The 19740-nt window shown below is 50.6% G+C and overlaps 2 protein-coding genes across 3 annotated transcripts; both read left to right on the top strand.

Moving 5' to 3' along the window:
- The first annotated feature begins 303 nt into the window (after positions 1–303).
- On the top strand, positions 304–6508 carry HMOX1 (heme oxygenase 1). Of its 2 annotated transcripts, XM_033059012.2 has the most exons (5): positions 304–482; positions 808–928; positions 3233–3724; positions 4327–4438; positions 5782–6508. In XM_033059012.2, the coding sequence occupies exons 1-5, from the start codon at positions 451–453 to the stop codon at positions 5916–5918; spliced, it is 894 nt and encodes a 297-aa protein (XP_032914903.1). In that variant the 5' UTR covers positions 304–450; the 3' UTR covers positions 5919–6508. The 2 variants fall into 2 exon arrangements, with proteins under 2 accessions (XP_032914903.1, XP_032914902.1); XM_033059011.2 differs by lacking the exon at positions 304–482 and having other exon boundaries at positions 602–928.
- Positions 6509–9065: 2557 nt separating this feature from the next.
- On the top strand, positions 9066–18040 carry MCM5 (minichromosome maintenance complex component 5). Its single transcript, XM_033058147.2, has 17 exons — positions 9066–9151; positions 9349–9531; positions 10400–10526; positions 10628–10756; positions 11029–11201; positions 12370–12525; positions 12617–12783; positions 13351–13522; positions 13628–13739; positions 14493–14636; positions 14932–14997; positions 15564–15740; positions 15841–15953; positions 16119–16247; positions 16477–16619; positions 17190–17317; positions 17733–18040. Exons 2-17 carry the CDS (start codon positions 9365–9367, stop codon positions 17832–17834), a joined length of 2205 nt encoding a protein of 734 aa, XP_032914038.1. The 5' UTR covers positions 9066–9151; positions 9349–9364; the 3' UTR covers positions 17835–18040.
- The last annotated feature ends 1700 nt before the right edge of the window (positions 18041–19740 follow it).

The raw sequence follows: 19740 nt of genomic DNA, 5'->3' as shown, positions 1-19740 counted from the left end.
GGCACATAAACTGGGGTGTAGGGCAAGGAGGCTGCCCTCTGTACTGCAGGCATCAGCCCTGTAAATCCAACCCCGCTGTCCCCAGGACAATGAGCACCTCAATGAGCACCGCCTGCCACAGGCAAGGCTCTGAAAGGGTTACAGAGCCAGGCACCCTTAAAAGAGAAGTTTCTGGACATCCTCTTGTTTTTGCTTAGTTATCGAGATGCATCAGGTGACTTCCTTCTGGCTCCTTGGGGCTGCAGGCGGGGAGGGGGTGAGAGCCGGGCTGGGAAGGGAAGTGCTGTTGTGTTGCAAGAAGTTTGTACTCACACTGAGGTCAGCGCTCGCTCACGTGGGCTGGCTGTATAAAGCTGGATGTGGGAGCCAGGCTGCTCAGCTCTGAGCCTCGCTGTCCTGGACAGAATTCACAGCAGCAGGGAAGCAGAGGACTGAAAGACGTGGAGAAACATGGAAACTTCCCGGTCACACAGCTCCGAAAGGTGAGAGCGGGACGGCAGCGAGAGGGAAGCGTTTTGTCTGAGGAGTGTTGTGTTCCTCCCCTTCTTTTAGGCATGCTGTTCCTGTTGCTGTTCCTGCTCTGCGGGGAAAGGCATGCTGCTGCCTCCACCTCTGGATGGAGTCTGTCAGTCTCCCTTGCTCGGGACAGTGTTTGGAAAGCTGGTCCTCTCTGCCTCCCATCCACATCTCTCGGGAATGCTCTGCTCCTTTTCCTGCCATCCCAGCCTCCCCCTTTTGTCCTAGAGAGCTAAGATCTGTTTTGTCAGAGGAGACAGTACTAACAGCTCTTTCACTGTGCTTCCCCAGAATGTCCACAGACCTGTCAGAACTACTGAAGGAAGCCACCAAGGAGGTGCACGAGCAGGCAGAGAACACACCGTTCATGAGGAATTTCCAGAAGGGGCAGGTGTCACTCCAGGAGTTTAAGGTACTTCACAGCAGCATTGCTCAGGGCTGGGATCTCCTCACCTACATCAGTGAGGGGACTAAAGCGGGGAGGATGGGGACATGATCTGTCAGCACCTCCTATAAAAAACATGAAAAACTTCAGACTTCTGCTTTCATCAGTCTTACTGGCTCCTCTTGCAGAAGGAAGGGAAGGACTGTGCATATCACAATGGGCAGCCAAGCTGAAACGGGAGAAAAAGAACAAAGAGGCTGATGGGACTAATGCTATTGCTTTTCTCTTTCTTCATAAATGCCTGCATGTTAATTATTGCAATACAGTTAATGCAGATAGAACTATGTTCAGATACTTGAGCAGCTGAAATGCCCAAAAGAGGGGGAATTCTACATTTACAACACTCTAGGTAGCTGCAGCTAGAAATAATGATGGGATGGTGAGAAAGTGAGGATGTGGGATCATTGCTGGCACTGAACTTTGCACTGTAACTTGAGTTATACCACAGCTGAGATCACAAACAATAACTCAAAAGCAGACTGAGTTTGAGCAATCTGTGTCTGCTGCTAACAAGCAGGAGCCTGTTGCTTTCTTCAAGATAAAAGAGAAACATTTCCACATATTAGCCTAACCTGGATAGATACAATTCCTGAGATCTGAGCCACATAGCAAAGCCATGAGCAAAACCAAAGCAAACACCTGGGCAAGAAATTCCTGAGAGGCTATAGGATGTGACACATGGACTTGCAAATAACAGCTACCAATTCAACCTGTGGCTTAATTACTTTGTTGTTGAATTGTTCCTTGGTAAATAAATCCAGAGATGTAGAAAGACACTACTTATTTCTGACAGGTGGCATTCAGAATACTTAGCCAAGCATAAATTCAATCTCAGGTGCTGACTTCTTGGACTTCTTGCGGTTAGAAATATGGCATTGGTTAGGTAGTGAACTTTGAGACAGGCTAGCATGTAAAAAGACCTTCAGAAATAAAACTTTGTTTCTTAGATGATTTTTACATGCTGTCAGGCAAATGAGATGGGACATGGATTTTAAAAATTAACAAGTTTTTAAAAACCATGTTGCTCATTAAACCACTACCTGCGTCTGAAAACAATCAGTTGAGCTTTATTTTTGCTTAATTTGTAAGGCAATGTTCCCATATTTTGTTTCTTTTCCAGTAAGCTGGGTAACAGGTTACTGTTTAAAAAACTGGTTTTATTTACTGTCTTGGCAGACCTATATATCTGGCCTGCTACGTGACTTCCCAGATGGTGGATATTTGTTTCCACAACCAGTCACTGCCCGTGTGCTTATCAAAGTCCTATTTGCTGGCACGGTGGGGAAAGGTTGAAATGGGAACTCTCTCACTGCAGAACTGACTGCTTTGTGAGAAAGTAAACTACTTTCTCTCCTGTGAGCAGCATAATCCCCCCTACCCAAACCGGACTCACCTCTTGCAACACCTATTGCAACACCTTAATCTTTTACAATTTGCTGCTCATAAGGGGGGCCAGGGTAAGGAAGGGGTGGGGTAGGCATAATAGTGTCTGAAAACAGAATGCCTGGGGAAGGAAAGAACACAGCTATATTGTCTCAGACCACGTGGAAAAGCTGGCAGATAGAAGAAAGTATCGCATAAGCTGGGAAAAACAACAATAACAATGGTTTCAAAATAGAGGGGGGAACACAGCCTCCCAGCACTCCTTCACAAAGGCATCTTTCAGAGGCAGGCTGTGCTTCCAGATCCCTTTTATCTTGTCTCCCTGGGGCAACGAAGGAGGCAACCCCACTTGCATGCCTGAGTGAGCAGAGTGGTGGTGCCTCAGTTCCCAGGATGGCGGGATGCTGACAGGATGAATATGTTGAAAAATAACCAGGGTGTGTCATCATCTCACAAGGCCCCACAAAGGGAAGCCACATTTTGGAGTATTCAAATTTGAACAATGTACCAGAAAGGATACCTTTGGGAATACCCTCTCTATTGACTGAGGGAATGGGAAGAGACCAGGAATGCTTAAGCAGGGCTCCAGTTTACATTACATCAAGCTGCAAGAGTTTAACTTGAAGGCAAGGCAGTGACTTTAAGAGTAAGACCAATACTTGCTGGAAAGGACTCACCTGATTGCTGTCTCACGCAGAAGGGGAAGGGTTAAAAGTGTCTCCCTGTACCTAGCGCTGTTTCCCACGTGGGAAATCTCCAACATCACAGATGTTGGTGACTCATAGTGGGTGTGCCCACGAGTACCTTTTTTGTTAGTACAATTTGTCCCACAGACTTGAAAAAGACAAACAGATGCACCTATAGCTCATCCTCCTTCTTGTCTTTCAGCTGGTTACAGCATCCCTGTACTTTGTCTACTCTGCTCTGGAGGAAGAGATTGAACGTAACAAGAACAATCCAGTTTATGCCCCTGTGTATTTTCCTGCGGAGCTGCACCGCAAAGCTGCCCTGGAGGAAGACCTGAAGTACTTCTATGGCAGAAACTGGAGGGAAGAGATCCCATGTCCTGAGGCTACTCAGAAATACGTCGAGAGACTCCACTATGTAGGCCAGAACGAGCCAGAACTCCTGGTGGCCCATGCCTACACTCGCTATTTGGGAGACCTGTCTGGGGGGCAGGTGCTGAAGAAAATTGCCCAGAAGGCTCTCCAGCTGCCCAGCACTGGGGAAGGGCTGGCTTTCTTCACCTTTGATGGGGTGTCCAATGCCACCAAGTTCAAGCAGCTCTATCGCTCCCGCATGAATGCTCTCGAGATGGACCTTGCCACTAAGAAAAGAGTCATGGAGGAGGCCAAGAAAGCATTCCTGTTAAACATACAGGTGAGTAACAACCAGCCAGCCCTGCCAGCCCACATCCTCTCTCAAACAGGAAAATAGCTACAGGGGAAATACAAGGCCAGTATTTCCACTAGGGAGCTTATGACAAGTTGTGGATCAGGGTGAGCTGGTCAGAGTTGGATGGCCATGCTTCTCCAACCTGGGAGGTGAATAAAACAATAGTCTCTGAAAAGCTCTTCTCCCTCCCTTAGTGTTTGAATGCAGCCTCTTCCCTGTACCACTATTCACATATGAATGAGGGTTAATACTGGGAGTGGGGATTACCAGCTAGTATCTGTCCTGCCTCTGTGGTGAAGTTCCACAGGTCTGCTGTGCACTCTGACTAGGTGACCTGTACCTTGCTTTTCTTCCCAACAGAACATGGGCAATAGCCTTCTCCTTAGCCGAAAGCTTCAGGGAGAACCTGTAAAATGAACAAGGAGTTTGAAAGACATTCTCTTGACCACACAGGCAACTTTTGTTCTGTGCAAAATGTGCCAGGAGACTTAGACTGAAGCCTCATGTCTTCCTCTAGTTCATGAAGTGCCTATCTAGTGAAAGAACAAGAAGAGGCCACATAATGAGACAGTGTTCCTTCCTCTCAGGTGTTTGAGGCGCTGCAGGAGCTGGTGTCCAAGGGCCAGGAGAATGGTCACCCTGTGCAGCCAAAGGCAGAGCTGCTTCGCATGAGGAACATCAACAAATCACATGAGCACGGTAAGACACTTCTAAGGGCAGGTGCTTCACAGGGCTCCTTCCTTTCTTTCTCCTCCCTTCTTCTGTCCTTGTTTGGAAAAGCCATTGGGAAACAAGCATGAGGTGCTTGCCTCATCTCTTCTCCAGCCACCAGCAGGTAGTGCAAGGAGAGGCACTGCTGTGTGCAAAGCTCCTTCTTAACAAGACAGAGCGAGGGTAGCGATGTGGGCTCTCCAGAAAGTGTGTCAGTGAGGAAGCTTTAAAAAAAGAGACTCCTCTCTAGGGCTGTAACAAATGTAAGGTTCATTCAACACAGGGAAAACTGACTTTGAGTTCACAGAAGCAAAGGCATCAATTTTGGGTGCTGCAGATCAGCCATGGTGCTGTGATGCTGACAGAAAGTTCTTCTGGACACAGTCCTATCCAGCAGCCTCTCCTTTTGGACTGTATCTCCTTCTGATCATATTCCTGTTTTCCAAAAGTAGTAGGGTAACACTTCAGAGAGTGTGCTGGGTTTGTAGTGAGCACTGCTCTGGATGGTGGAGTGTAATCAGCTTGTAAGTCAGGCTTGTACCTGAGTGAGGAACGAGCTCAGATGTTTACAGAACAGAGGGGTTTCCATGATGACATGCAATTCAAATAAAAAACCTCTTATGGCCTATCCATTCTGAAACTAAAATAGAGATTTGTATTCAGTGCATCCTGGACTGAACCACAGTTTTTCAATGGCAAAGATGAAAAGTAAACCTTGCCTTAAGCATCTCTAGATAGTGAAAGATTAAAGCAGCTTCTGTGGGAAAGGCATTAAAAGTTCTCTGTGAAATTTTGCCATTCCTTTCCCAATATATGCATACAAGTAAGATTTTCAGAAAAATTTGGTGTTGGATGAGGAATTCCATCCTGAAGTTGTACTGTGAAAATTGCTTGGAGTGCTGAAGACTGTTCAAGGTCTTTAGATGCCTAACTAATTAAATCACTGAGAAGTAGGAGACAAAATGCCTTTTAAAATCCTAGCTTCAGTATTTGTCTGTCTTCTGCACACATCAGGGGTTTGATGGAGCTGGGCAGTGCATGTACAAGCCTGTAAGAAGACAAGGGAAGAGGCTGATAGTCACCTACAGGCAGAAGGGCTGTGGGCCTTTGTGATTCCCAGAGCAAGTCTGCTGCTTTCCTTCTCCACTGGGAGAGCAGAACCTCCTGCCCCTGCTTCTCCCAGCTGGGCTCTGGGCTTTCTCCTTCTTCCCTGGATGACTCCAGCAGGGTGTGCTCTGGCACTGCAGAGAGCAAACACTGCACGTCAGCAGCTTTTTGCCACAACCTCTTCTCACTTATCTTTATTTGCTTTTTCTCCCTGTTTGCTCTAGGTCCAGCAGCTGGGAAGGAAAGTGAAAGGACAAAGATGAGAAGCACAGACTCGACACCCACCACTTCCCTGGTGCGGTGGATCGTGGCGCTCAGCTTCCTCGCCATGACAGTCGCCGTGGGCTTGTTTGCCATGTGAAAAAGCGGGATCTTCACCTTCTCTTTGTGACTTCCCTCACCCTGAACTAATCCACCTACCCCAGTCCTGTGAGAGAAACCCCTGACTGGGTACTGTGATCTTGGTTCTGCCACTAATACTAGGAGACTTTTCTCCCCAGAAATCAAAGAGTAAGTGGGTTCAGGCAAAGTCTCTCCTGTGCTTGGTGTGAGCTCTTCTCAGAGACTGACTTTATCACCCAAAACCAAGGGTAGAAAAGGCTAAAAACTATGGCCAAGTGTTGTCGTTGCTTTACAGAGTGCCTACAAAATCCCTACAGGATCAGAAATACAGCTTTGACATCTGCCTTTCCTCAGAAAGATGGAGCTCATAGGAGCTCTGTTTGCTCGGTTTTTTTATACTGCTAGATAATACTGTGATCACTTTCTCTGTGGAGCCACATGGCTTCCCTGGGTTACAGACAGTTTTACATGACACTAGTAGGTCTTTGTTATTTCTTTTTCCAGTCATTTTTGGTCTGTGAAAAACAAAAGACAAAAGTTGTTGAAGATACAGTGTCATTCTTGTCTGGTTGTATAATTTATGCACATAATAAATTTCAATGTAAAGTCTTCAGGCCTGGTGTTTCCTATTGTTGAAGTCTTAACTGGGGAGAAGGGAGGTGTCTGTCTTCTTCCTGGTTATATGTTTTTGGAGCTGCTGCCTGCACAGACAATAGACAGAAGTGGGAGCTATCATCAGAGCCAGACTCTGCTCCCACTCAGTACTAACAATAACCTTTATAAGGTGAGGCAGGTTCCTTCAGCTCCTACATACTGCTCTCTGTTTCTAGAAACACCATGAAATTCAGTGAGCGTGCAAAATATTTTTAAGGGGTGGAAGTGGTACATAAAAGCTGGTTGCTATTCTATCATAAGAAAAAGGTGATGGGACCCTCAGCAGGTCAAAACCAGGACAGCTCTCCCTGAGCTGCCAGCAAAGAGCTGCATTACCAGGCTGCCTTCGCAGGAACATCAGCGTGAAGCAGAACTGCAAGAATGTTTTCACCACCCAAAAGTTAAAGGCATCCTAGGTTTTGGTCGAGGCAACTGAATGGGAGGCATCAAGCACACAAGCACTGCCCTCCAAACCAACCCTCCCCTCCCAGGACTTGGCACACATGTGGCATTGCTAAAGGCACTCCAAACACACAGCACAGCAGGAGCAGCCCATGCACACAGCTTGCTTTCCTTGCCTTTTGCTGAGGCACATCTGGAAGGCTGGCTCTGTGTCCAGCCACAGCCCTGCCTGCTCCAGGAGCTCTCCCAGCACAGGAGAGGCTGCAGTTTGGGTATGGCACTGCAGGTACTGCTGAGTTATCACCTCAGAGTGCTCTCTTTCTACCAGAAAGCCTCTGTGATCAACCCATCTCCACGGTCTGCCAGTTCTGGCTGTGACCTTAATCCCAAAGATGCGTGTTCCTACTGATCTGTTTTAATGACCAGCACTGAACTTGCTCAAAGAACAAGAATCAGAAGGCAGGTCCTGCTGAGAATGAGCAGTGGGAGAACAGGCCTGTCATAATTCTCAGGCTCTTTTCTACTCTGCATCCCTGCCCCAACCCCTTTTAATAATTCCCTTTTTAGATCCATCTGCCAGAAAAAATAGTTAATTCTTGAAAAAGATAGGTGATTGAAAACCAGGATATGAGACCTCATAGCTATTTAAATACAAGAACTTGTTCATTCAGATTTAAGTTCTACCTATTGAGTTCCTCTAAACCACCCCAACTAAGTAATTTTGTTTGTTCAAACACGCTGAGGCATCTAAGATCCCAAAGAGTCAAACAAATGCCCATGAGCTCAGAATCCCACTGCACCACACTCAGCCCCTCTCCACTGCTCAGAGAGCCTGACTGCGACCTCAAAGTTGGAAAATACGGGTTCTGACTGGCATCACACCCTCCCTGCTCACGGCAGGAGAGAGATGGTGCTTTCGGTATCTCACAGCCATTGTGGTCACACACTGAAAACCCCAGGCTAAGCCTCAAGTCTGCAGAGGTGGAGACTATGGCTTTATTTGTACCCCTTCATGATCAATATGAATACATTTGATTTCTCTGCAACAACAACACAAACTTTATTTCCCATGGGCAGCAGCTCAACCCTCCCTTGCACTGGGCTTCCCACCTTACTCTGCATGTAATGAAATAAATCGCGCCAGAAGCCCAGCTCCTTTGCAAGGCCTCTATTAGAAAATGAGGTTGGGGGGGAGCCCAAGGGGTTGCGCAGCCCACCGCTGAGTCCAACAGATGATCAGAAAAACAGGAGCTCAAGTTTGTTTTCACAAAGAGAATTGGAGCCTCCAGGCTCACAAAAACCCCAAAAAGGTTGGACTTAGTCTAGGGATGTCATGTTGGTAAAGTGCTGTTTATGTCATGGCGATGAAATCAAACCAGCTCAAGATGACAAACCCATGTCCTGAACTGTTTTCCCAACCTGAGAACACTATCCTTTGTTCCAGATATCATTTGGGCTCATCTTAAGGGGTTTTAGGTCCGACTAGTATCCCAGTGTCCTTAGCATTCCTTTCATTTGCATACCGATCCATGATGTCACCCTCCTCACAGACAAAGGGAAAGGCCATATAGGGTGAGACAATTGGGGACTGAAAGAGAATGAGGCTAATAATGTAACATTAACAATTTACATTAATTAGGAACCAGAACAGGGTAAAGCTTGGAATTTAACATTAACAATTAAAGATGAAAACTGAAACTTAGGAACTTGTTCCTAACATTTAGAGCGTGCATTATCACGCCTTGAAAGGGCCAAAATGCGCACACAGTGACGTGCCAGCCTTCCCCCTAAATTCACTAATAACCAGGAGGAAGACATCCCGGAGAACTCGTGTCCTGAGGCCCTGAAGCAGTGACGAGCCCCAGGAACCTGCAACAGTCATGAATTCATTTTATTCCCGCACCACCCGGGCCGCTCCCCCCGCCCGCAGTGGTATCACCCGCTCCTCCCCCTGCGCACGCCGCCGCAATGGTGCGGCCCGCCCGCCATTTCGCCTCTCCCCGCCCTTAGCTCCCAGATTTCGCGCCACCGCGCTCGGGGCGGGGCGCCCTGGCCAATCAGCGGCGGCGCGCGGCGCGCGGGCCAATCGGAGCGCGCGGCGGCGGAGGCGGCGCGCGCGCCCTGCCTCGGTTTGGTTTCCGCCGCGCGCCGCTTTTGCCGCGAAAAAGTTGGCAGCGGGTTCCGGTGGGGAGCGAGGTGCGGGACGGCGGGGAGTTGGGATTGGCGTTGGGATGGGGATTGGCATTGGGATTGGTGTTGGGATGGGGCATTGCGAGGAAGGAGCGCGGCCGGGGCGGTGCGGGGCGCTCGGCGAGGGGCGATCCCGCGGGGTCTTTGGTGCGGGGCGGGGGAAGGAGGCGGCCGGGGCTGAGCGAGCGCTCTCGACCCCGCAGAGGAGCAGCAGCCGCGATGTCCGGCTTCGACGACCCCGGCATTTACTACAGCGACAGCTTTGGGGGAGACGTGTCCGTGGACGAGGGGCAGGTTCGGAAGTCGCAGCTGCAGAAACGGTTCAAGGAGTTCCTGCGGCAGTACCGGGTGGGCACGGACCGGACCGGCTTCACTTTCAAATACAGGTGCTGCTGTGGCCCTTTTCTCCTTCTGAGCCTTTCCCATTCCCACCCGCGCATCCAGTCTGCTCTTAACTTCTCTCCTGCAGTGCACACCCGCATACGCAATAGCCACTTTGTCTCTTCTCGTAGGCCACAAAAAGCTCAGTAATAAGAGATGTTCATATTTAACCTGATGAAAAAGCAGAAGTCTGGTGTTCTCACAAACTTTTAGGCAGCCGACCAGTGGAAAAGGTAGCAATAGAGGGATCCACACTGTCAGGCTTGTACTTAGTTCTGAGATTCGAGGTCTGTCTTTGAAGTTGTAGTGCTTTCTGGTCTGGAGAATTTTCTGTATCCATTAAATCACTGCACCGTTCTCCATGTGTGCCTTTCCGGCCTATGAAGTTCCTTTGGCCGCCCTTTGCCTATGCAGTTTGGAAAAACAACGTTAAGAGAACATAGAGATACATCATAATCAAGGGCTAGAACAGTCTTTCACCTCTGAATTTCATTAATCCTGGTATTTTTAAGGAAAATGTTGTCTATTCTGTTACCACTTCCTTTGTTTTAAACCACATCTTACATATAGTAGTTACTATCCTATATAGAATTTTTCTATTTGTTTATCTGGTCATGTAACTCCAGTAAATACTTTACATTGCCACTGCCAGCACTGGTGTTCCTGGTCTTATGTCACCTTTCAAAGTGGGCTTGGGTGAAAGATTGCCCAGGTTCCCCTGCACTTCTCCTAGAACTCACCTAATTTGCCCTACTTGCTTTCCAAACCAAGGACTCCCTGCAGAGCCTGCCTTTTCTGATCCCTGCTTCTAAGGCTGCTGTGGGTGACTGGTGCTTTCTGCCCTGCAAACCTTTGCCACTTCCTGCCTTCCAGGGATGAGCTCAAACGTCACTATAACCTGGGGCAGTACTGGGTGGAGGTGGAGATGGAAGACTTGGCCAGCTTTGATGAAGATCTTGCGGACTATCTGTACAAACAGCCAGCAGAGCACCTGCAGCTGGTAAGGATGGAGGTTGGCAACCTCATTGTCAACCTAGAACATTGCCACGAGAGTGGCTCTGGTGTTCTGCTGTAACTGATAGCCCACTGTCCCCTCCCTAGTTGGAAGAAGCAGCAAAAGAAGTTGCAGATGAGGTCACTCGTCCTCGTCCCTCAGGGGAGGAGACTCTCCAAGACATCCAAGTGATGCTGCGGTCGGATGCCAACGCAGCCAACATCCGCAGCCTGAAGGTGAGGTGAAATGAATGGGCTGCCACGCAGAGAGTGTCTGTGTGGGTGTGGTTGCAGGGAAGCTTTTGGTACCTGGTCACATGGCTCAGGACATGGGTCACTCACTAATTTACAAGAAGTGTTACTCAGCAACTTAAATCTGGCTGCAAAGGGTTGTTACTGGTGTTAGTGGGTTCTGCACAGTGTTCTGTCCTTTGCTCTCATGCTATGTAGTTGCCCATCCGTCTTCCATTGATGGCTTTCTCACCTTCCCTTCACCTTAACCTTTTCAGTCTGACCAGATGTCCCACCTTGTGAAGATCCCTGGGATTGTAATTGCAGCAACCCCTGTGAGAGCCAAAGCCACCAGAATCACCATTCAGTGCCGCAGCTGCCGCAACACCATCAGCAACATCGCGGTGCGCCCAGGCCTGGAGGGCTATGCTCTGCCCAGGAAATGCAACACGTAAGGACTGGAGGGCAATAAAAGTCTGCATTCCCTCTTCCTGCTCCTGCTACGTCCCATGCATTGTAGAACCTGCTCCCTGTCCCACAAGGCAGCAGCATCCGCACTATTCTGCCTCCACCCTTTGTGCTGCTCCTGTGCCAGTGTGCAGTTCTAGCTGGCACGTTCTAGCTGTCTGTCTGTGGTCATGCTGATTGTGACCCTGCATGGTCAGTGCTGCATGCAGTGTCCAGGGAGTTCTTTTTATTCATAGGGAGTTTCGCCTGTCGTACCTAAATGTTCATTCCTGCCTCCAACTGTCCCATAATGCTGTGTTAAGTTGCTGTCCTCTTTTCCAAACTCCTTGCTTCCACATTCCCACTCCTGAAGGGCCTGTTTTGTGTTACCTTCCTTAGGGAAGAGAAGATGCTTTTCTACTAGCCCTTTTATCCTGCTTTACAGCTCTAGGCAGACATTGTGCTGCATCTCTCAAGGCAGCCAGTCCTGGTGGATTGTGCCTTTGGGCTTATACCTGCCAGTATTTATTTTCTGCACCTGAACTCTAATGCAGCTTGAGAGAGGTTTGGGCTAGGGATCATTCTTGTGTGTAGTCTGTGCAGCCCTTTGCTCCTGAAAGCCCTGCATGGAGTCAGGCATCAGTCGTGCCCCTCTGAGACAGCAGCAGGATGTGGAGCTGCTCTTTGTCTCGGAGAGCTTGTAATGTAGCAAGGCAGATCTGTCTTGAGAGACTGGGAGGTGGATGTTAGCCTTGTCACATTGCTAATTGCTTTCTCACCAGAAACCATTTAACATTTGCTTCGTACATGAGGTTGGAAAGAAAAATGCCCTGCCGTGTCACTGAGTCTGTGCTGCTACCTTCTGTGTAATTAATGAATTACCTTCCCTGCTTACAGCTAGCAGGGGAGGGGTGGGAGGCAGGCAGAGTGCTCAAACAAATGTCACCCTGCCTCTGGTTTGTTCTCACATACACATTTGGCACCTGTTGAAGACAAAACAGAGGGCTTGGTGGCCTTCAGTCTGGCCCTGTGTGTCTGCCCTTACCTGCTGATGTGGCCGTGCTTGGAAGGGGCAGCTGACCCTTGCTATTGCTGCTGTCCCCTCTACACGTGCGCTCCACGGGGTGGCTCCTCAGTGCTAACAGCCTTCCCTGATTGATCTCTCTGCACAGAGAACAAGCTGGCCGCCCAAGGTGCCCTCTGGACCCTTATTTTATCATGCCAGATAAGTGCAAGTGTGTGGATTTCCAGGTCCTGAAACTGCAGGAGTCCCCAGATGCTGTGCCACACGGGGAGATGCCCCGGCACTTGCAGCTCTACTGTGACAGGTAGGGCACAGCCTTCCCACCCTGTCCATGCTGGCTGTTGCTGGTGCCATCATTTCCCTCCAACATCCTCTGCTTTTCCCTGTCTCCTCAGGTACCTGTGTGACAAAGTTGTCCCAGGGAACAGAGTCACTATCATGGGGATCTACTCCATCAAGAAATCTGCACAGAGCAAGAACAAAAGTCGGTACAACGTGGGGGTGGGTATCCGGAGCGCTTACATCCGCGTGGTGGGCATCCAGGTGGATACGGAGGGCTCAGGTGAGGGCTGCTTTTGGTGTGCCTTTGGTCTGTGTTGGTAACCCCACTCCGTTCCTGAACAAGGTGATCCCTCAGCAAGACTTGTTTGAAATCACAGCCTTGGTCCTTCTCTGCGTTTATATAACAGCAGGTTCAAGCCATTCCAGGGGTCTGACTTGCCCTGGGCTTTCTATAGTCATGTCCTATGAGGCTTTTTCTCAGTTACATTAAATGAGGAGGTCTCAACCGGAGTCCTCCAAGGTGTTTAAGTGAGAATCTGCTAAGCCATCCCTGAAGATCCCAGCTGAAGTCCGTGGTTAAAATTGCATTTAAAACATGGTCCTGACTGTAATTCTTCCTCTGGTTCCAGAAGAGGTGTTTTGCCTAAGATCTTTGCTTTTTCTTACCAGCCTCTAAGGACACAGCCTGCCTTTCTGGGTTAGCAGATGCTTGCCCTTCCCAGCTGGTGGCACTTGGCATGATCTCCAAGAGGGGATTTTTGTTGTAGTGTGCATGGGGGGAGTGATATGATTTCCTTTAAAACCTCGTTTTGTTCACTGTTGCATCATTCCCCTCATCCCTGTACAGGGCATAGCTTCACTGGCTCGGTGACCCCTCAGGAAGAGGAGGAGCTTCGTCGCCTCGCTGCCATGCCCAACATCTACGAGACCATTGCCAAGAGCATCGCACCCTCCATCTATGGCAGCACGGACATCAAGAAGGCCATCGCCTGCCTGTTATTTGGAGGCTCACGCAAGAGGTGAGGGGGAAGAGTCAGCCTTTGTTATCAAAGTCAGTGCTTTGTTATCAAAATAAAGGCTCACCATCTCTCCTCCCTATCTTCTTCCCAACCCCATCGCTCCAGGCTCCCGGATGGGCTGACCCGCAGAGGGGACATCAACTTGCTGATGCTGGGGGACCCTGGCACGGCCAAATCACAGCTGCTGAAGTTTGTCGAGAAGTGTTCGCCCATTGGGGTACGTGGCTCCAGGTGCCCACTTGCAATGCACCCCTTTTCTCCCTTCTTCTCCTTGTCTAGCCCCAGAGACAAGACTGTGGTCACAGCAGACACCTGCCTGTGCATCGACAGCTAGACTAGCTGGCAGAGGTGTGAACTGCCATTTTCAGCACTGGCCTGGAAGGGATTGGGAATGAGGGAGGGAAGGGGAACAAGGTCATGCCTTTTATTATGCTGTGAGCCAGGCTGTTTGCAGATGTCCAAAGATGTGCCTGGTGCTGCTGTTTATTGTTGAGGCTTGATCAGCAGAGGGGCTGACTGGTCAGGACAAATTAAGTTGACTGCATCTCAGGCACGGACCTCCAGCCTGAGCCCAAGCACAGAATTATGTTTTCAGCTGTGTTTTTTTGTAGTCTCTATTAAACTCAGCCTCTGACTGTATTGTTCCCTCAAGGGGCAAACAAAGCTAATGCAGCAGCCCACGAAACAATGAATCACTCCCTCTTCTGCAGTTAATATCTGTGTTTGTGTCTGCATGCCCTCCGGTGTGTCACAGCTGCTTTGTCTGAAGCTTGGGATGAGACAATAGCCCTGCTCTTTGCCTATCACATCTGCTTTTTACATGTGCTGAGGGCTTCTCCTGGAGGTTCTTCCCCCAGGAGCTCTGGATTTTGAAGTGCCAGGGGTGCTTTGTCTCTCTGCTGGAGCAGTGGGCTCCTGGGTGCTGCTGCAGCTGATGTGCTGTCCCTTTCCTTGTCCCCCATGGCACTAGGTGTACACCTCAGGAAAAGGCAGCAGTGCTGCTGGCTTGACAGCCTCAGTGATCCGGGACCCTGCCTCCAGGAATTTCTTCATGGAGGGAGGAGCCATGGTGCTGGCAGATGGAGGAGTGGTGTGCATCGATGAGTTTGACAAGGTACCTGTGGGGCTGCCTGTGTGGGATTGGGAAGGAGAGCCCTTGGGATGCCAGCCTGTCCCAGGAGAGCCCAGAGCTGCAGGAGGAAGGGCAACTCCTCTGAGACTCCCTCACCTCCTTTCAGGGAAGGTCAGGGGGATGGGGCTGCAAGGGAATTCATCCTGCCCTCTTGGGCAGAGGCCCTCACAAGCTTTGTGTGGGGGGTCACTTGAGTAGGTGTGTAGCAGAGGTCTGGCAGAGGTGACTGATGGTGACTTTTTCTCCTTGCCTGGTTTCTCTCACCTGGGATGAAAAGATGCGGGAGGATGACCGTGTGGCCATCCATGAGGCCATGGAGCAGCAGACCATCTCCATTGCCAAGGTGAGCTGTGGATTGATGCACACTGCCCTGAGGTGGGAATCTGAGAGCCCAGTGGTCACACATCTTTTGCCAGAACTGCCCATTGTAGAGTCCAGGCAATGGTATTGATGGTTGCTGGTGTCTCTGGTCTGAGACCAGTCAGCCCTGCCTGGAGGCTTTGGGCAGCCTGAACTTCGTGGCTTCTCCTTGCTGATGGCTGTCAGGCTGCACCTGCAAACCCATGCTTTGTACCAAAGCTGCCCAGGAGGACTCAGCTCTGTCTGCCCAGTGTTTATCTCAGATCACAAACCTGGGGTGAGGTCTCCTGTGTCTCTGCCCTTGACAAGAGGTTTTAAATTAAATTACTCAGTGCTCAAGTTTCAGCTGAAGTCAGCCCTCCTCCAAAAGGACATGTATGTCAGGCCCCACCATTGCAAACCAATTGGGTGTTACTTATGGGGCCTTATTAAATGCAAGTGATTGACAATGAATCCTTGAAAATGGCTTTCAACCTTTCACTGAATTAATGACCTGTTGTGACATGGAGGTGGTCTTGACACCATCCTTCTTTTTGCCTTCGCCCACAGGCAGGAATCACAACCACTCTCAACTCACGCTGCTCGGTTCTGGCAGCTGCCAACTCTGTCTTTGGGCGCTGGGATGAGACCAAGGGTGAAGAGAACATAGATTTTATGCCCACCATCCTGTCCCGATTTGACATGATCTTCATCGTTAAGGATGAGCACAATGAGGAGCGAGACATGGTGAGTTGGGCCGCGCAGCTGCAGGTGGGGCTCACGGCGCCCTTCTCTGGGAGGGGGAGGCAGGGCCCTCCTGCTGTCTGACTGCCTTCTGCTTTCCCAGACACTGGCCAAGCACGTGATGTCCTTACACGTGAGTGCCTTGACGCAGACCCAGGCCGTGGAGGGCGAGATCGAGCTGAACAAGCTGAAGAAGCTCATCTCCTTCTGTCGGACGTGAGTGCCAGGCGAGGCTTTTTGGCAGCCACCTTTCTCTTAACTCGTGCCTTGAAAAAAGGGTGCAATAGGAGCTCGCAGTGGTGCTGCAGCACCCAGGGAAGGGAGGGGTGCCCTGGGGACCCTCCCCGGTGGCACTGGCTCCAACTCCTGTTCCCTTTGCAGGAAGTGTGGCCCTCGGCTGTCGGCAGGGGCGGCGGAGAAGCTGAAGAACCGCTACGTCCTGATGCGCAGCGGCACCCGGCAGCACGAGCAGGAGAGCGACCGCCGCTCCAGCATCCCCATCACTGTCCGGTGAGCAGCACCCCCTCCTCGCCCCCCAAACCTCTGGGATTAGGGCTGCACTGCTGGGCTGATCCAGGGGCTGTCACAGTGCTGGGGTGTGAGGGTGTGACCCTGAACATTGAAAGTAATGTGGGAGGAGGCAGGAGGTGCCTGGAGTGGGGTAGGTGGGGATTGCAGGAGTCGGGGAAACATCCTTGTAGCTGCAGTAGAAAGCAGGCAATGTTTCCTGTGGCTGCAGGCAGCTGGAGGCCATTGTGCGCATTGCTGAGTCCTTGGCAAAGATGAGGCTGCAGCCCTTTGCCACCGAGGCAGATGTTGAGGAGGCCTTGCGGCTCTTCCACGTGTCCACACTCGATGCAGCCATGTCAGGCAACCTGTCAGGTAAGCAGGAGGTGCTCTGTGCTGGGGTAGAGAGGGACGTGCTGTACCTGGCTGCTCAGGGCAGGAAGAGATGAGCTCCTCTCCCAGGACCTGACTGTGAAGGACAGGTGCTGGACCTCCTTCCTGAGCAAAGACAAAGCAATGCTTGTGGCAGCAAGGGGCTCGTGGCTGTGGGGCTGTGCCTCACAGGGAGGGCAATGGAAAATGACACTGAGGGTCTCCTGTGCTGCTCAGGGGAGGGCTGGCCTGGCTCCCCGTGGTCCCAAGGGTAGAGTCTGGTGCTGTACATGGTTCCTCAACCTCTTAATCCTGTCACATCTTTCTCTGTGAAGGTGAAGTCAGTGTTTCTTTGGGCAGCAGCATGGAACAAAGGGTTTGAAGGAAGCTCCAGCAGTCAGGTCCACATTCAGTTGTGTGGTTGAAGTTCCACAGCCTTTTACAGTGAAATTGTTCATGGGATCCCTAAAGTCTAAGCCTTGCAGGTGTGGTGGGAGACACAGGAGGTGAGCACTGTGTCCTGGAGAGTGACGTCTGGGTGTCAGAGAGAGCTCACACAGTATCTCCCTGCAGGGGCAGAAGGCTTCACGACACAGGAGGACCAGGAGATGCTGTCCCGCATTGAGAAGCAGCTGAAGCGCCGCTTTGCCATCGGCTCCCAGGTGTCCGAGCACAGCATTGTCCAGGACTTCATGCGGCAGGTGGGTCAGGGACCCCGTGAAGGGCTGGGCTGTGAAACCAGGCTGTGCTGGGGGCATGAAACCCCTTCCTCAAGAGCAGACTGGTGAGCTTTTTGGTCATGCTTTTGGAGTTGTTTGTAGTGAACGGTGTGCAATGTGATTGCAGAGTTTAAGGGGACTGAGGCAAGTTTCTGCAAAAGCTCTGAAGTCTGGGGCTGGTTTGGGCTCCTACCCTTGAAACCAAAACTGTTGGATTTATGACACTGGCTGCAGTCAGATCTAAAGTAGTGAAAGGGAAAGGGAGCATCAGTGTCTTGCATTATTGGGCTTTCTCCTTCTAGAGTCCTAGCCAGGCTTTAGCAGAGGTTGCAGGTTCTTTCTGAGCTCCTCAGCTATTCCATGCTGGTTCATCTTCCCCTGCTCTCCCCTTTTACAGAAATACCCAGAACATGCCATCTACAAGGTGCTGCAGCTGATGATGCGGCGGGGTGAGATCCAGCACCGCATGCAGCGCAAGGTCCTGTACCGCATCAAATGACCTCCCTGTCTCGGCTCCAGGAGGGAACTGCTGCTGCCCTGAAAGAAGCTTTACCTTGGGGAGCCAAAAAGCTCCAGGCCTCCATCCTGAACCAGGGTTTGGGGTGGTCAGGGTGTCCCTTGCGTGCTCTGTTGTTGTGTCATGTCCATGTTTCTTTGAACTCCAAAAGCTTTTAGTTTGTATTAAAATAAAACCTGATACTGGTAGCTTGGGATCTTTGATCCTGAGGGGCAGAGGGGATGGATCCCCTTCCTCCTGTGAAGAGGGTGCAGGATTTTGAATAGAAAGGTATCCCTCCTGCCTGCCCTCTGTTATGCACTTATTTGAACTCAGGCTTCAGCCTCATGGGCAGCAGCAGCAGCCCTGAAGGCAGAAACTCATTTCTCACTCAGGGTTTGTCTGTTGAATCATGAAGCCTGTTGGCACAGGCTGTCCAGTTGGGCTCAGCAGTGCGGGAGGCACTTTACCCACTCCCTTGTGTGCAGTCTGCTGCTTTCTTCCCCCTCAGCCAGTGGCATGGAAGGAAATTATTTGCTATTTGTTCCCTGCACTTTGCTAATTCCTCTTTGCTTTCTCCCAGGGCTGCAGCAGGGAAACCCTTTACCCTGCAATGTTAAAGGGTTGCCTGAAAGCCTTGCTTGAGGCATGGGCAGAGCTCTCTGCTTGTTCCAGAGAGCATGTGGATGCAGGATAATCCCCATGAGTGCTCTCCTCCAAGTAGTCCCTGCCACCTCCTCCTTTACTCCAATGGCCTTGGAGAGGATTGTCCCACACACCAGCAGCCTTTCCTGGACACTGCCGCAGGAGGCCCTTGTGCAACTAGTCACCCTTCTGCATTTGCAGGACATCCTTGCACTTAAAAACACTGCAGATTTTTACTATTTCTAGCAAATCAGTACTGCCTCTCAGGTGTTCTCACAAAGATGTATGGTGCTGGTAGGTCCCTGCTCTCAGCAGCTTGGGGCCACCTTGGCTCTGAGAACGCTGGTGGGGGCCTTTGAAGACAGCAGAGTGTTGGGTGAGCAAAGCTGCCAACTGTCCTGTGGTGGACAGACTCGCTCCTGTGTCTGATTTCAGGCTGAAAAACCCCAGGAGTGGTTTCAACAGCAAAAGAAACGTTTAGGGCCAGCAGAGGGTACCAGAGTCTTGAGGATGCCAAGCTGTGGCCCCACTTGTGGCTCTGCCTTCTCCTAGAGGGGAAACCAAGGAGTCCCAGTGGGCTGTGGTGTGGTGTGCACCCTGGCAGCTGCCACACAAGGGCTGGGCCCCACTGCAACACTTGTGGGTTCAACAACATCCCTCTACTTCCGGGTTTTAAGAGGCACATGGTGCACTCCTTGTGGAAGTCTGGAGGGGCTGGGTGGTGGCGGCATGGGAAAGAATGGCTGCAAATTAGAGAAACAGCCTTCTGCTATTCATTCTCCAATATTTTTTTTTTTGTTGGGGACAACCTTTGTGGAGGGCTAGAAGGAAGAGAAGGCTGGCCCAGACTCCCAAAGAATAGGCAGGGATAGGTCCCTCATTTTAGTGACTTTATTGCCCCATGTTTTTGCATGTGCCAAGCACCTCGCAGTGCTTGGCATGAGCAATGCTGAGGCAAAAGGGGGGACCTCTTCTTTTCCCCTTAGGGGGAAAAAAAGGCACTTTCTGTTCCTTACTGTGCTCTCTGGGTGGAAAAATAAAGAGAAGAATGTTGCTGCTCCATGGATCTCCAGAAAGAAGCGTAAGTAAATGTGGGAATAACAGCCACATCCTCCCCTAGAAATCGAAGTTCTCAAAACTAGCAGTGCCTGTTAGAAAGCATCCTGCCCTCCTCACAAGCTTGCAGCATCAGGAGTGGCTCTTGGAGCAGGGTCAACACAGGCCTGAGGCAGCAGCATGGTGTGTGGCTGTTTTTCTGCCATGA

Source organism: Catharus ustulatus, chromosome 4, assembly GCF_009819885.2.
Source record: "Catharus ustulatus isolate bCatUst1 chromosome 4, bCatUst1.pri.v2, whole genome shotgun sequence".
In the NCBI taxonomy this organism is placed as follows: domain Eukaryota; kingdom Metazoa; phylum Chordata; class Aves; order Passeriformes; family Turdidae; genus Catharus; species Catharus ustulatus.
This window is presented reverse-complemented; position numbering and strand designations above follow the sequence as displayed.